The sequence below is a fragment of the Chiloscyllium plagiosum genome, unplaced genomic scaffold (genome assembly GCF_037043375.1).
Source record: "Chiloscyllium plagiosum isolate Xiang-an unplaced genomic scaffold, Cpla_swu_hap1 HiC_scaffold_10, whole genome shotgun sequence".
Taxonomy (NCBI): Eukaryota; Metazoa; Chordata; class Chondrichthyes; order Orectolobiformes; family Hemiscylliidae; genus Chiloscyllium; species Chiloscyllium plagiosum.
This window is the reverse complement of record NW_028270148.1, coordinates 87,170,009-87,187,102: the sequence shown is the minus strand read 5'-3', so window position 1 is coordinate 87,187,102 and position 17,094 is coordinate 87,170,009. Positions and strand designations below refer to the sequence as shown.

The 17,094-nt window shown below is 41.0% G+C and overlaps 1 protein-coding gene across 2 annotated transcripts in view; it reads left to right on the top strand.

Annotated features, from left to right (window-relative positions):
* prkn (parkin RBR E3 ubiquitin protein ligase) overlaps positions 1–17,094 on the top strand; it is a 1,164,944-nt gene that overhangs the window by 996,632 nt on the left and 151,218 nt on the right. For both annotated transcript variants that reach the window (XM_087991523.1, XM_043696306.2), the window contains exon 8: positions 159–220. In XM_087991523.1, the coding sequence (XP_087847649.1) occupies positions 159–220 (62 nt within the window). The remainder of the gene's footprint in view (positions 1–158; positions 221–17,094) is intronic.

Here is a 17,094-nt window from a genome sequence, read left to right as displayed (position 1 = left end):
AATTGTACAGTGCTTTGCTACATGATGACCACATGTGGCAAAGCATCGGACAATTTACAAGGAAGAGAGCAATTTCCTTTCTTGATTAATTAGCTCTTATTGTGAACAATAAAAACATTACACTTTGTAATCTTATTTTCTTTTTTATTGCTTAATAGCTGGCTGCCCAGACTCACTGATTAAGGAAGTGCATCACTTCAGAATTCTTGGGAGTGACGAGGTGAGTGTATTGTTATAGCTGCTCCTCACCTGCAACCCTCTAATGCAAGCCTCTAATGAGACCATTTCTATTCTGTCTCCAAGGAACTTTTGTTTGCTTTTTAAATTCCAGTGTCTTAAAGTGGAGAAAACACCAGTCATGACAGATTATTCATTAGTACATTTGCTGTCTGTCAACACTTTTCAGCTTTGTAGTTCTGTATTCCTTGCCAGCTTCATAAGGGTCCCAAGAATGGTTGAAATCAATCTTGTCACAGGTGGATAATGAAAATGTATAACAAACTAGATGAATGATTAGAGATCAGTATTCTGTTTTAATTTATTGATTTAAATGATCCTAATTTACCACAACAGTGCTAAATATTTAGCACTTTGGAAAGCAAAATGAAAGTAACTCCACTCAGAGTTTGAGATGAATGGAACATTTGTGTTCCTGGACATGTTGTCATCTAATCCCTGGGCGATTTACAACTGATAGTCTTGAAAGATTTAATAAAGTGTAGGTTAAAATCTAGCAGAGGGTAAAGTGGCTTGAGTTAGTGCAATAGTGACCATAAAATTTGGTCATCTTTCCTAATACTGTCTTATGTGGCTCAGTGTAACATGTAATCTGATAGTGCTCTTATGAAGCACCTTGAGACAAAAACGAACATACATTTTTATGTACACTTTCTATGAAGCTATGATCACCATGGCAATATCTCCAGAGGATTATAGATTTGTGATTATAGGTTCCAGCCTCCTGGCTGACGAGAGACACACGCATGGAGATGCTGCCTTTGTAAGGTTTGTTTCTAGAAGAAACTGTAGTGATTGTAACAAGGTCAGCCAGGTGAATTTCATAGAATATATTTCCTGATTGGGCTGTTAACCTGATCTAATCAGGTAGCCATGGCTGACAGGTGTAAACAGAAGTGTCAGCACTGCCGCAGTTAGGCAGTAGTGTGGGAAAAGAGAGAAAAAAGGAGAAAAACAGAAATGTCAAAGGTTCTGTGAGAGCTGGCTTTGAGGAAGTCAGACCAGTGTCAAGTATTATGCATGTGTAAATAAAGGGTGACTTGGTGATGGGATATCAGCCTCTGTGGAGTTATTTTAGTGGCAATGGAAGAAAAACAATTTCTTGAAGAATTTCACTCGCAACAATTGTCTTTGAGTTGGAGTAAGCATTTTTGGCATCATGACTTGTTCAATCCTGCCATCAAAGACTGGGCCCAGTATGTGGAAAGAATGTGTTACTTTTTCTGGGCAAAAAACATCGGGGCAGATGAAAAGCAATGAGTAATTCTCCTGATGCCTTGTGGAGCCAGAGCTTTTTTGGTTATAAGGAGCCTCATATTTCCTGAGGCACCAGATGCTAAACCCTGTCAAGAGTGGACAGATTTAGTTAAAGAATATTATGACCCCAAGCCTCCTCTACTTCTGAGATGCTATCAGTTTTACTTGGCAGTTCAAGAATCCATGTTGGGAATTTTGTCGAAGTTAAGACAATTGGCAGAGTAATGTGGCTTTGGTTTAAACCTCAATAAGATGCTGAGAGACCGTTCGGTGTGTCGGATTAATGATATAACTATGCAAAAGTGCCTACTAGCTGAAGCCCAACTGGACTTCAAACAGGCACTACAGGCACTATCATTAGAAAATGCAGCAAATTGAGATATGAGCTCTCGGGTATGCTTATGAAAATGGATACCCTCACCAGGCCAACTGAGCTTGGGGGACATCACTTGAGTAAAGCCAACTGTATAACCTCACTCAGGACATATCCTAAATAGAGGGACTCAAATGGCACCAGAGTGCCAGTGCCAGACATAAGACTCCTCAAACTGAGAGAGACAGTTTATTTCAGAGGACAAAGTTTGGTGCCAAAATCATGGAAATGGCCCTGCTAATAGGGCAGGATGGTGGCCACTCCATTTCAGATGGAGTTCAGCAATGTAGGCACAAGACTGAGGAATGGTCTCATGAAGGCCTTTAAGAATATGAAAGGGTTTGCCAGGGCACACATTCTTCACAGGGATGAGGAGGGTTGGGATAAATTCTGAGGAATGGTCACTCGACCCAAAACATTAACTCTGATTTCTCTCCACAGATGCTGCCAGACCTGCTGAGCTTTTCCAGCAATTTCTATTTTTGTCCGAATCTCTCTGTTGGTCTTGGTCCATTCCTTTTATGAGCTATTTTCTCCTTTCAGAAAGGTGAACACTGTTAACCACCCTACGCAGACAAGTACAATGCACATACCAGTGTAGTCCAGCAGTCCATGAGAGGGGCATACAAATGTCTCCTGTGTGAGATTGTTCTCAAGGGCCCTTGCTGGAGTCATCAAACACTGGTGTCTGTCACTGAGGTTTAGTGAAGCCCCTTAACTAAGTAGTCACTCCCTTTCCACCAAAGTCATCCTCTTGCATTTAAACATGCAAGGTGCAAAGGGAAAACATGAAATGGATTGTTCACTCTGATGGATGGAATGAGGTCATTGATTCCCTTGAAGTATTGCAGTCAGTTTCTGGAGGTGTCCCTGGGTTGCTGACCTCCTCTGCAATCTCTGTCTAGGCTCCGTCACTTGGGCCAATACATGGGGTAGCTCAAAGATAGAAGACAGAGGGTGGTGGTGGAGGGTTGTTTTTCAGACTGGAGGCCTGTGACCAGTGGAGTGCCACAAGGATTGGTGCTGGGTCCACTACGTTTGTCACTTACATAAATTATTTGGATGCGAGCATCAGAGGTACAGTTAGTAAGTTTGTAGATGACACCAAAATTGGAGGTGTATTGGACAGCAAAGAGGGTTACCTCAGATTACAACAGGATCCTGACCAGATGGGCCAATTGGCTGAGAAGTGGCAGATGGAGTGTAATTCAGATAAATGCGAGGTGCTGCATTTTGGGAAAGCAAATCCTAGCAGGACTTATACACTTAATGGTAAGGTCCTAGGGAGTGTTGCTGAACAAAGAGACCTTGGAGTGCAGGTTCATAGCTCGTTGAAAGTGGAGTCGCAGGTAGATAGGATAGTGAAGTAAGCGTTTGGTATGCTTTCCTTTATTGGTCAGAGTATTGAGTACAGGCGTTGGGAGGTCATGTTGCGGCTGTACAGGACATTGGTTGGGCCACTGTTGGAATATTGCGTGCAATTCTGGTCTCCTTCCTATCGGAAAGATGTTGTGAAACTTGAAAGGGTTCAGAAAAGATTTACAAGGATGTTGCCAGGGTTGGAGGATTTGAGCTATAGGGAGAGGCTGAACAGGCTGGGACTGTTTTCCCTGGAGCGTCGGAGGCCTTATAGAGGTTTACAAAATTAAGAGGGACATGGTAGGATAAATAGGCAAAGTCTTTTCTCTGGGGTTGGGGAGTCCAGAAGTAGAGGGCATAGGTTTAGGGTGAGAGAGGAAAGATATTGAAGAGACCCACGGGGCAAGGTTTTCACACAGAGGGTGGTACGTATATGGAATGATCTGCCAGAGGAAGTGGTGGAGGCTGGTACAATTGCAACATTTAAGAGGCATTTGGATGGGTATATGAATAAGAAAGGTTTGGAGGGATATGGGCCGGGTGCTGGCAGGTGGGACTAGATTGGGTTGGGATATCTGGTCAGCGTGGACGGGTTGGACCGAAGGGTCTGTTTCCATGCTGTACATCTCTATGACTCTATGACTCTATGGAGGAATATAAACTGTCATCCTTGCAAAAAGGAGAATCTGCTTGGAAATATTTCTGAGCTATGTGGCCATCCAAAGTTTTCTTTCTGACATTCTGCCTGCTACTTTCCTTCCTATTTTAAAACATCCTGACAGTCTAAGAGATAAGCGAAAAACCTATATAGAAATTTCTGGAGAAACTCAGCAGGTCTGACAGCTTTGGTGAAGAGAAAATGGAGTTAATGTTTCAAGTTCAATGACCCTTCTTCAGAACAATATCCAATTATAATGGGAGCTAGCGAGTTTTGAGAAGATTTGTAGCTCAGGTTAAGGTTCTAGATGTAGGTTTGCTCACTGAGCTGCGAGGTTTGTTTTCAGATGTTTCATGAGTATACTAGGTAACACTATCAGTGAGCTTCTGGTGAAGCGCTGATGTTATGTCACGCTTTAGTTTCGAGCACACGCTGCAGTACAAAGGAACTGCAAAGAGCAGAGGAAATCACCTATATAGCGTATTCAAAAAGAACAGGCACCCAATGAACACAGTCCACTGATTTCTCAGCAACAAACTCAAACAAGCAGACAAAATGCACCCAGAAACCCGAGCCAGTCTCCCCAACGTCAAAGATATGTCAGAAATGACTGCCAGACTACACAGATCTTTTGGCATCATGGTAACCCACAAACTCACCAACACTAAAATAGCAGCTAATAAACCTAAAAGACCCAATCTAGACAACAAGCAAAATGAACATCATTTACAAAATACCTTGCAAGAACTGTATCAAACACTACATTGGACAAACAGGCTGAAAACTAGCCACCAGAATACATGAACATCCACGAACCACAAAAAGATATGACCTATTATCATTAATATCCTTACATACAGATGAGGAAGGACACCAGTTTGACTGGGACAACACATCCATCCTAGGATAAGCCAAACAGATACACGCACGAGAATTCTGAGAAGCATGGCATTCAAACCAGAACTCTATCAACAAACACATCGACTTGGGCCCCATTTACAACCCTCTAAGAAAAAGAACAAGAAATGACATCACCAAAATCGGAAATGACATCAACATGGGGAATGACATCACCACAGGAAATGACACCACCAGCCCAAGAAAACCTAAACATGTAAATATAAAGCAGGACATAACATCAGCACTTCACTGGAGGCTCACTGATGATGTTACCTCGAATGGTGACGAAAAATCTGGAAACAAACCTTGCAGCTCAGCAAGCAAACTTATATCCATAATGGGAGTTGTCAGTCCTTATATACAAAGGAACCTCGATTATCCAGCATTCGATTATCCGAATATCGACTTATCTGGCAAGATCGCAAGGTCCTGATGCTCGGCGAAACAATGTTATCTGGCATTGGATTATCTGGAATTAGATTAACTGAACAAAATACTCCAGCCTTTGTCATATAGTCATAGAGCCATAGAGAAGTACAGCACGGAAACAGACCCTTTGGACCAAATCGTCTTCGCCGACCAGATATCCCAACTCAATCTAATCCCTCCTGCCAGCACCCGGCCCATATCCCTCCAAACCCTTCCTATTCATATACCCATCCAGATGCCTGTTAAATGTTGCAATTGTACTAGCCTCCACCACTTCCTCTGGCAGTTCATTCCATACTTGTGCCACCTTCTGCATGAAAAAGTTGCCCCTGAGGTCTCTTTTATATCTTTCCCCTCTCACCCTAAACGTATGCCCTCTAGTACTGGACTCCCCCACCCCAGGGAAAAGACCTTGTCTATTTACTTTATCCATGCCCCTCATGATTTTGTAAACCTCCAAAAGGTCACCCCTCAACGTCCAGGGAAAACAGCCCCAGCCTATTCAACCTCTCCCTATAGCTCAAATCCTCCAATCCTGGCAACATCCTTGTAAATCTTTTCTGAACCCTTTCAGGTTTCACAACATCTTTATGATAAGGAGGAGACCAGAATTGCACGCAATATTCCAACAGTGGCCTAACCAATGCCCAGTACAGCCGCAACATGACCTTCCAACTCCTGTACTCTATGCTCTGACAAATAAAGGAAAGCATACCAAATTCCTTTTTCACTAACCTCTCTACCTGCAACTCTACTTTCAAGGAGCTATGAATCTGCACTCCCTAGGACCTTACCATTAAGTGTATAAGTCCTGCTAAGATTTGTTTTCCTAAAATGCAGCACCTTGTATTTATCTAAATTAAATTCCAAATGCCACTCTTCAGCCCATTGACCCATCTGATCAAGATCCCATTGTAATCCGAGGTAACCTTCTTCGCTGTCCACTACACATCCAATTCTGGTGTCATCTGCAAATTTACTAACTATACCTCTTATGCTTGCAGCGAAATCATTTATATAAATGACAAAAAATCGTGGACTCAGCACCGATCCTTGTGGCACTCCACTGGTCACAGGCCTCCAGTCTGAAAAAGAATCCTCAACTACCACCCTCTATCTGCTACCTTTGAGCCAGTTCTGTATCCAAATGGCTAGTTCTCCCTGTATTCCATGAGATCTAACCTTGCTAACCAGTTTTCCATGGGGAATCTTGTCGAATGCTTTACTGAAGTCCATATGGATCACGTCTACCGCTCTGCCCTCAACAATCCTCTTTGATACTTCTTCAAAAAACTCAGTCACGTTTGTGAAACATGATTTTCCACGCACAAAGCCATGTTGACTATTTCTAATCAGTCCTTGCCTTTCCAAGTACGTGTAAATCCTATCCCTCAGGATTCCCTCCGACAAGTTGCCCACCACTGACATCAGACTCATCAGTCTATACTTCCCTGGCTTGTCCTTACTACCTTTCTTAAATAGTGGCACCTCTTTAGCCAACCTCCAGTCTGCCGGCACCTCACCTGTGACTATCAATGATACAAATATCTCAGCAAGAAGCCCAGCAATCATTTCCTTGGCTTTTCACGGAGTTTGAGGGTACACCTGATCAGGCCTTGGAGATTTATCCAATTTTATGCATTTCAAGACATCCAGCACTTCCTCCTCTGTAATATGGACATTTTTCAAGATGTCACCATCAATTTCCCTACATTCTATATCTTCCATATCTTTTTCCACAGTAAATACTGATGCAAAATACTCTTTTAGTATTTCCCCCATCTCCTACGGCCCCACACAAAGGCCGCCTTGCTGTTCTTTGAAGGGCCCTATTCTCTCCATAGTTACCCTGTTGTCCTTAATGTATTTATAAAAACCCTTTGGATTCTGCTTAACTGTATTTGCCAAAGTTATCTTATGTCCCCTTTTTGCCCTCCTGATTTCCCTTTTAAGTATACTCTTGCTGCCTTTATACTCTTCTGAGAATTCACTCAATCTATCCTTTCTGTACCTGACATATGCTTCCTTTGTTTTCTTAATCAAACCCTAAATGTCTTTAGTCATCTCGCATTCTCGATAGCTACCGGCTTTTCCTTTCACCCCAACAGGAATACATTGTCTCTGGACTCTCGTTATTTCATTTCTGAAGGATTCCTATTTTCCAGCTGTCCCTTTACCTGCAAACATCCATTCCCGATCATTTTTTGAAAGTTCTTGCCTAATACTGTCAAAATTGGCCTTTCTCCAATTTAGAACTTCAACATTTAAATCTACTCTATCCTTTTCCATCACTATTTTAAAACTAATAAAATTTGGTCATTGGTCCCAAAGTGCTCCCCCACTGACACCTCAGTCACCTGCCCTGCCTTATTTCCCAAGAGTAGGTCAAAGTTTGCACCTCCTCTAGTAGATACATCCACATACTGAATCAGAAAATTTTCTTGTACATGCTTAATAAATTCCTCTCCATCTAAACCCTTAACACTATGCCAGTCCCAGTCTATGTTTAGAAAGTTAAAATCCCCTACCATAACTACCCTATTATTTTCACAGATATTCTTACAGAGATCTTACACATTTGTGTCTCAATTTCCTGCTGGCTATTATGGGGGTCTATAATACAATCCCAATAAGGTGATCATCCCTTTCTTATTTCTTAGTTCAAACCAAGTAACTTCCCTGGATGTATATCTGGGATATCCTCCCTCAGTACAGCTGGATTGCTATCCCTTCTCAAAAACACCAGTCCTCCTCCTCTCTTGCTTCCCTTTTGTCCTTTCTGTAGCATTTGTATCCTGGAACATTAAGCTGCCAGGCCTGTTCATCCCTGAGCCATGTTTCTGTAATTGCTATGGGTTCCTCTGTAAATTTGATACAGTTTCTTCTCCATTACATCTACTGACTGTTAATTGGCCAGCCCTGGAACATTCCATGCAACCAGTAAAGCCCCACCCAAGGAGGAGAAGTTGCTGCTTCTGTTACAGTGGGACTGTAGTCTTATCATAAAATTCACTGCTTTGTCGTTGCCACTATTTGACAAATGTATATCTTATCTAATGATGTCTTTGAGATGGCTGTGCATGGCAAGGTTACGTAGGAGAAGTTATTTTCTCTGAAACCAGAGGTATCAATAATTACTGCATATCATCTCTGTTGACATATTCTAACTATGAAATGAAAATTATTAGAGATGTTTTGAATGATTTTTGAACTAAAAGTGAAGCTTGCTGCTGTGCATTACTTCATGAAGGCTGGCAAATTATTTGGAGAACTAATTCCAAGATGGTGTAAGAGTCAAACTAAATTTTAAAAAGTGAACAGCACATACTAAATTTATATATTAATTTGCAAAATTTGGAAATGAAAACATAATTAAATTAAGGTATTTCACTCCTTTAAACAAAAGCACTTTTATTAAGCAATTTCACAAATCATTGAATCCAATACCATATCTAATCTACGTTGTCATTACATGGAAGAATTGAACCTGTATCGCTGCAGAACCAATGAGCAGAATCTTGAGAGGCCTGTGTGTGGAGTAAGAGTTAATAGCATGAGTCTAAGAGGTCATGACATAATGGTGATGCAAGATTACATGACTAGAGTGAGAAAGAGCTCATGGAGGAGATCTAGAGATGAATCTTAGCTTTTTTTGCCTAAGTCCAAATTTCATTGAATGTTTGTAAGGGATTCTGCAATTGGACCTAGCATGTTTACTTGCCATGTCTTACCAAACTCACCTCATCTTTACTCCTTGACCCAATTGCATCCCTCATGTCCTATTCCAGTCCTAATTTATTATGTACCCTTCCCCAAATAAGGTTAGATTCCCTATAGTGTGGAAACAGGCCCTTCGGCCCAACAAGCCCACACCGACCCTCCGAAGAGTAACCCTTACAGACCCATTCCCCTATCCTATATTTACTCCTGACTAATGCAGCTAACACAATGGGCAATTTAGCATGACCATTTCACTTGATGTGCATATCTTTGGATTGTGGGAGGAAACCCACGCAGACACAGGGAGAATGTGCAAACTCCACACAGACAGTCACCCGATGTGGGGATTGAACCCAGGTCCCTGGCACTGTGAGGCAGCAGTGCTAACCACTAAGCCACCGTACTGCCCATTCAGCGGATATCTGCCAAAACATCAGCATCTCTTGCAGCTTTGTCATCTTTAAAAGACTGCTGTGCACTTGAACAAGTACTGGCATTCCAAAACTACCCTGCTCAGTCAAAGACGTTATCAGAAGATGTCAGAGAAGTGTGAAAATGCACCACAATTCACCAGTGGGGACCTGGAGGTCCTAGTTAAGAAGCAAAAAAAGAGGATTCATCTTCCCAGAGGACTGTGAGAAGAGAACGAGCCACAAGAGTCTGACAAAATAAAAACCAAAAGAACTGCAGATGCTGTCGATCAGTAACAGAAATAGAAATTGCTGAAAAAGCTCAACAGGTCTGGCAGCGTCTGTGGAGAGAAGTCAGAATTAATGTTTCGGGTAAAGTGAGCTTTTCTCAGACACCTCCTCAGAACTGAATACTGAGGAAAAATCACTCAACCCAAAACGTTAACTCTGATTTCTCTTCACGGATACTGCCAGACCTGCTGAGCTTTTACAATAATTTCTGTTTTTGTACCAGACTCTGACAGCCTGGCCTGAAGTTACCATCCACTTAAGTCCCATTTCCACAGTCCAGATGAAGGGCCAGCCACGCCTTAAAAAGGTTAATGAACTGGGCCTGGGTAAGTGATCTATACAATCAGATGGCCAGACAAAGGATGGATGAGATATCATAATTTTACGAGAACGACCTGCAGCAAGTGATATGCACAACCTGAGAGTGTGGTGTGCGTCAATTTAATAATGGCTATCAAAATGGAATTGAATCATCATCTGAGGAGGGAAAATTTGCGAGTTGAGCGGCACTAGGTGAACTACTTTTACAGTCATCTGGCATAGCCTCAAGGGTCTGAGCAGTGTTCTTCTGTGCAGTATCCAGTCCTTGATTTTCTGATTATATCTTCTGAGTAACCTGTTTGATGGGATTCTGCATGTGGTTCTTTAATTTCTAGGTTCCAAATAGACGGATATTGAAAATACTTTATAAATATATGTTGCGTATTGCTGACAGCAACACTGTTGGAAAGAGATTTATGTACTGATTTTCACACCCACAGAATATCCTAAAGTGCAATAGTACTGATGTTTTGTATGTAAATGCACAAACCAATATGTGCACAGCAAGGTCCCATAATGATTTACTCTGCTTTTGATGGTGTTGGTTTGGGGGAAATGTTGCCCAGGACGCTGGAAGAATTTCATTACTTTTTGAGTACTGCCTTAGGATCTCATGAGTTGATCTGAAAGAGCCGATAGAATCTTGATTTAATGCCTCATCAAAAATATAGCTTTTAAGACAGTGCGGCTTTCACAGTAATGAAGTTGCTATTGTATGTTCAAATTCTGGAGTGAGGGTTGAAGTAATCAGTAACAGGAATATAAGTACAAGCACTAATTCAAGAATGCATTTAAGCTTCAGTAGAAGTGTTTAGGTGAATTAGAATATCAAATAACAATGCTGACAAATTAAATGTATCCATTAAGTACACAGTAATCCAGTAAGCCTTTCTGTTTTAATGAGATATAAATGAAGTTCCAGGGTTTGTTGTTCAAACAATGTACGTAAACACAATCTTAGAAGAGAACTCCCCATTGCACCATTGTTTTTCTCTCATTTCTTATATTCTATTCTAAATTAACTGTTCGAGGAAACTATCCAATTTGTATCTAATTATTGGCAAAGTTGTGAGAATGAGCAATGTGGAGTAAGAATTGTAGGAAAGAGGAAGTTTGAACTGTAGAAAACATAGAATGGAGGAGCAGGAGTAGCCCTTTGAGCTTGCTCTACCATTCATTATGATCATGACTGATCATCCAACTCAGTACCTTATTCCTGCTTTCTCCCCTTATCCTTTGATACCTTCAGTCCTAAGAGCTATATCCACATCTTTCTTGAAAGTCTTCAATGTTTGGGCCTCAACAATTTCCTGTGGCAGTGATTTATACAGGCTCACCACTCTCTGGGTTAAATAATTCCTCCCCATCTCTGTCCTAAAAGGCCTACCTCATAGCCTTAGATTGTGACCCCTGGTTTTGAACATCCTGATCATTGAGAACATCCTTCCTGCATGTGACCTGTGTAATCCTGTTAGAATTTGAAAAGTTTCTGTGAAATTCCATACCCTCCCATTCTTCTAAACTCAGTTGGATATAGTCCTAACTGAGCCAGTCTTTCCCCTTACATCAGTCCTGCTATCCCAGGAATCAGTCCTGAAGAAGGGTTATGGCCAAAACATTGAATTCTCCTTCTCCTGATGCTGCCTGGCTTACTGTGTTCTTCCTGCCTTCTGCTTGTCTCTCCCAGGAATTAGTTTGGTAAACCTGTGTTGCATTCCCTTAATAGCCAGAAGATCATTTCTCAGATAGGGAGACCAAAACTGCAAACTGCACTCCAGGTGTGTATTCTCACTAAAGTCCTGTACAGCTGCAGCAATCCATGCCCCTATGCTTGAATCCTCGTGATCTAAATGCTAACATATCAGTTGCCACCTTCACAAGCAACTGCACCTGCAACATCACTTTCAGTGACTGGGGTACAAATACACCCAGGTCACTTTTTCAATCTATTGCCATTTAGATAATGATCTGCCTGCTTGTTTTTGCTACCAAAGTGGGTAACTTCACATTTATTCACATACTGCATCTGCCATGTATTTTACCCACTTACTTGACTTGTCCAAATCACACTGAAACTTCTCTGCGTCCTCCTCACAGCATATCCTCCCAACAAACTTTGTTTCATCTGCAAACCTGGAGATATGACAGAGTTTCCTCATTTAAACCATTATTATGTATTATGAATCCTTGATCCTTGATCCCTGTGGTACCCCACTAGTGACTACCACTCAGAAAAAAGATTCCTACTCTTTGTTTCCTGCTGCCAACTAGTTCTCAATACATTTCAATATATGACCTCCAATCCCACGCACTTTAATTTTACACATGAATCTGTTATATGGGACCTTATTAAAAGGCTTTTGAAAATCCAAGTAAACCATACCCACTGCCTCCCCCCCCCCCCCCCCCCCCCACCCCGAGGCTTTCCTGACTGGCCCAGGTTAAAAAAAACCCAATCAAGAACCTCAAAGTCAACAAGGTCCATCTGGTCCCAATCACTACACCTATATTTGTCTTTACTAATTCTACAGAAGCTTTTATGATTAGTCTGCATGTTCCCTGCAAGCTTATTCTCATACTCTATTTTTCTCCTCTTAACAGTCTCTTTCTCTTGCTGGAATTTTAAACAGTTCCCAATTCTCAGTTTTGTTGCATTTTTTTTAACAACTTGTATACCTCTTCCTTGGATTTAATACTACCTGTAAGTTTCTACATTAGCCATGACCTGACCACATTTCCCATATTATTTTTATGCCAGACTGAGATCAATAATTTTTGCAATTCATCCATGTTTTTTAAATGTTTGCCACTGTCTATTAACCAGCTGTTTGTATTTCAGCTATTTGTAACATATATAATGAGATTTAGTGTTATGTTTTGACATACTGCTTTTAATATCTTTAACAATAGTTGGTCTCGTATGGGGCCTGTGCAAAGATTCAGTCCACCTACCTATATGAATCGCTGTTAACCCACTGCTTTTTACGAGGGAGCCTGGCGTTATTCACTGATAGCACTTGAAGATTAAATTATTGTTCATGGTCACTCAGGAGTTATATGTCACTTAGGGTCTGTTAGTAATTGTCCAGGATACAGTACTTTCATATTTCAGCTGAGTTGAATTTGAACTCCACGTCCGAGGAATAAAATGATATACCTTGCCTTTATATCAAGTTAGAAGCTTCCTACTTTTAAATGCATTGGAACAGAGCAACTCTATCTAGTATGTGTTATCCAATTTTATTTTTCAGAAGTCTGTCAGTATTATCCATTGTTTCAAGGTATTATTCAGGCTTTACTGCTTCTGTTAACTTGGTTGTTCAATTCAAGGCTGCAGCAGTAGCCAGAGTCCCCACCATCCCTGCTTTGTTTGGGGGTCTCTAGGAATGGGCAATTGACGTCCTGAATGCTGCTGCTTGAGACTCAGGAGCAACTGTCTTTGCTTGTATGTTTAGCAAAGCAGTACGCTGATTCTTGCGTCTTGTGAACAAGCTATTTGTCTGGACCCTGCTGGTCTCTCAACTATCCAGAATGCCATGCAGGTATATTAGGGCCTCACAAGAGTGAGTGCAGAGGTGAGTGGGTTTTGTAATTCATGCCACCAGCTAATATGCCAAGCTCCAACCCACACCTGGGACATTTCCTGGATGAAGGAGGATGAGAACCCACTTTGAAAAAGGTCTCCCCTTTTCCAAGGATGCCCACCTTGAAGAATTTCTCCCCTCCTCCAAGGATATGCCCATCTTGAAAAAGTTCTTCTCCTCCTTCCACAAGGACCTCAGCGAGATTGACTCTGACTTCTCCAGCATCTGCAGGCCTCACAGTTTCCTGGAGAAAGGATTGGAGTCACTGGTCCTGTCACAAGGAAATCCCTCAGTAGGCCAGATGCCTGAAGACATCCTTTCAGCAGCACAGTGAAAGATTTGTGCTCCAGGGAGGCTTTGAGGCCCTCTCTGCCAGCGTTCCTCAGGATATCTTGAGGAAGAGTTCTCTGGTGCCCTGGCTGCAGCGGGCATTTCCGAATGTAAAAGTTCTGAATGTTGGAGAGTATTTGCCTCAAAATAAAGAAGCCCTTTCTATCTTTCTGGCTTGAACTGCAGGCTGCTGCTTTGCATTACTGGAGGACCTCCTGTTGGCAGCTTTGACAGCTTATTCGCCATCCTTAGTTGATACCAAGTCTGCCTTCTGACCACTATTTGGCCAAATCAAGTGAAATCACAACAGGATGACTGTTACAGACACACATTTGATGTAGATGTTGAGGTCCTCACATAAAGTGCAAACTCCTACTTAATTCTTTCTCAGTTGTGATCGTGACAGTGTCAGGGCTAACGAACATTACCTGGAATCTCTGTGGGTCCTTTGTTGGTGAGAAAGCACCATACTCTGGGGAGGGAGGGGAAGGTTAACACACTCTGAGGAGGTATTGGGAGGATGACGCACCCTGGGGAGGGAGTGTCTGTTGACTGCTCACTGTGCTGTGTATCAAGCCTCTAGTTGCAGAGAAACAGAGATTGAGCAACAAGCCTGAGATATGAAATATTTTAAAGGAATTGAGATAACGCTCTTGTTCATCCATAGAACCTGGTGCATGTCATCTCTGCATGCCCATAAGGCACAACACACAATAAGTATCATCAGTGTGATCATGTGTTCAAACGATATCTCATTAAATCTTCAAGAATATGCCAGATTAAAGTTGACAATCTAAGCACTGTCGGTGAGAGTGAGTAATGTGGAGGAGGAAATGAAGGCAAGGAGAAATCTGAACAAATGTTATTTGCCTTGCAAGTCTAATATTTATTGCCCATCCCTAATTAACCTTGAGGTGAACCACTTTCTTGCTGTAGTCAATATGATCCAAGAGTTTTTCACAGCACAGCGAAGAAGTGGCAATAATTGTCAATGACACCCTCTATCACTTTACTGATGATTGCAAGTGGACAAACGGGCAATTTGGGTTTAACCTGCTTTCTTTGTATAAGAGACGGGAAAAATTTCTACATTGTTGCAGTGTAACTTGCTTTGAACAGCTTCGCAAAAGGACCCAGAGTCTTTTTGACATTAAGTGTACACAACCGTTTCATGAATTGAATAGGAACATACTTGGAATCTTCTCCTCTTATTAGTAATTTAATTGTCCATTACTATTCACAACTGGATGCGGCAGTACTGAAAAGTTTTAATCTGATCTGTGGATAGCATTGCCTCGATCTATGTTTAGCTGCTCCAAGCACACAGTCTTAAACTCTTCTTCGAGTCAGGGTTGGTCTGCCTGATAGACTGAGAATTTTACTGATGTGATACTATAGACTCCAGAACTTCAATAACTTAATGGATTGAAAAAAATCAACAAACATAAACTGTTAAAACAGAAAGAAGCAGCAATAACTGTCTGAAATAAACTATTAAGTGACAAGTACAAACTTATGCAGGAATTGAAAATAATTAGCCATGGAGCTACATGAACAAAACTCTTTCGATGTTTGTTTAGTAACTATTTACTTCATTGCCACAAGGATAATTGATTGCAGAAGAATTTAAGGAGTTAACTGTGAAAAGCTGTGTCTTTAAATAGCCAATTAGGCCAAATGTAACAAGGGACAAAGAAGTTACTTTTCATAAAAAGGCAAGCTGCAGACTTGCAATATTGTGGATGAAAGAATCCAAAGAATCGTCAATAATATCACATCATAGAACTGAAGGACAAAAGAAAATTGTATAAGAATCCAACAGGAGAACAATTTAGCAACTGAACTTTGAAAAACAATGCTGCACAAGATTTGAAATCTGGACACATCCTGAGACAGATACTGCTGGTTGGAAACTTAGCTAAATTCCACCATTAATTGGGTAACAGCCAAGTTGAATTGTGAGGCTTAACTTGGACACTTGCGGGATCTTATTTTGGTTGCTACATGTAATAAAGTTTATATCAGTACTTGATTGTCTGTGAGATTTCTTGGTAAGTAGCCAAATTAAAGGTCGCTTGTGGTGATTTACCCATCACTTTAGGACATAAAATTATATATTGTTTTATTTTTTTCGAACAAGGGATGTGGTCATTTCTACGCTAGTTTTTATTACCATGGGGAAGGTGGTGGTGAATAATCTTCTTGAATCACTACAGTCTTTGGGGAACTTGTAGAAACACTCTCAGAGCTGTTGGGAAGGAATTACCAGACTTTTAACCCTAAGACACTGAAGGAATGGTGATATAGTTCCAAGTTAAGATGGTGTGTGATTTGCAGGTGTTGGCATTCCCAATGTTTTTCACATTCAATTGTGTATAGTTCTCTTTCATTGTTTTGAAGGTTTTTTTTAAGTATCACATTTTGAATCCCCCTCTCCACTTTTAACTTATCTAATCTATGGTGAAGCCTAAACCTTCTTGATCTGTTCTTGGACAATATTTATTCAATTCGTTAGTCACGCTTTTATTAATTTATTTTCCAATACCCTTTCTCATTTCTCATTAAATATGAATTGGAACTTTGTTGTTGACTTTTTCTTTGCTACAGTTAGATATAAATTTACACAGAATGTTCCACTTTTGGAGGGAAGCCTGTTTATCCTTTGCAAATTTGTTCTTAAATGGTAGTCCTGATTCGTTTTTGCTAAGCTTGACCCTAATGCCACAAGAGTTTGTCTACTTGAAGTTATACACACTAGGATTTAATTAATTGCTTTTACTGTTTCTCAATTCAAGTTGATGTTGCCATGGACCACCCAGTGCTTGAGCTATGTTTACTCTATGAATAGTAACTGCATCATTCACAAAAGCAAGTCCAGAATTTAACTTCTTGGGTTTTGGGTCTCTGACATACACGAGGAAATTTTCATGCTTTGACTCTTGTCTGCCAGATGTAAGTAGCAGGAAACAGTGTGTATGCTGCCAACAATACTTTCATTCATCAAAATTAATTAGCGAGAAATGAAGGGCCTGTGATTTCCTGAATTGGGCACCTACCCGTAACTTATCCCCTGTAACTTTAATGAAGGATGGTTTTGGGTAGGCAACCAACCACCTCAACTCCCAGAAGATGGATTGGCCCTCTAAACATTAAAGTAAGGCCGTGAGCCTCATTATCTAATCTATGTTTCAAGTTTTGTCCTGACCAGCTGTATTGTTTGAGCCT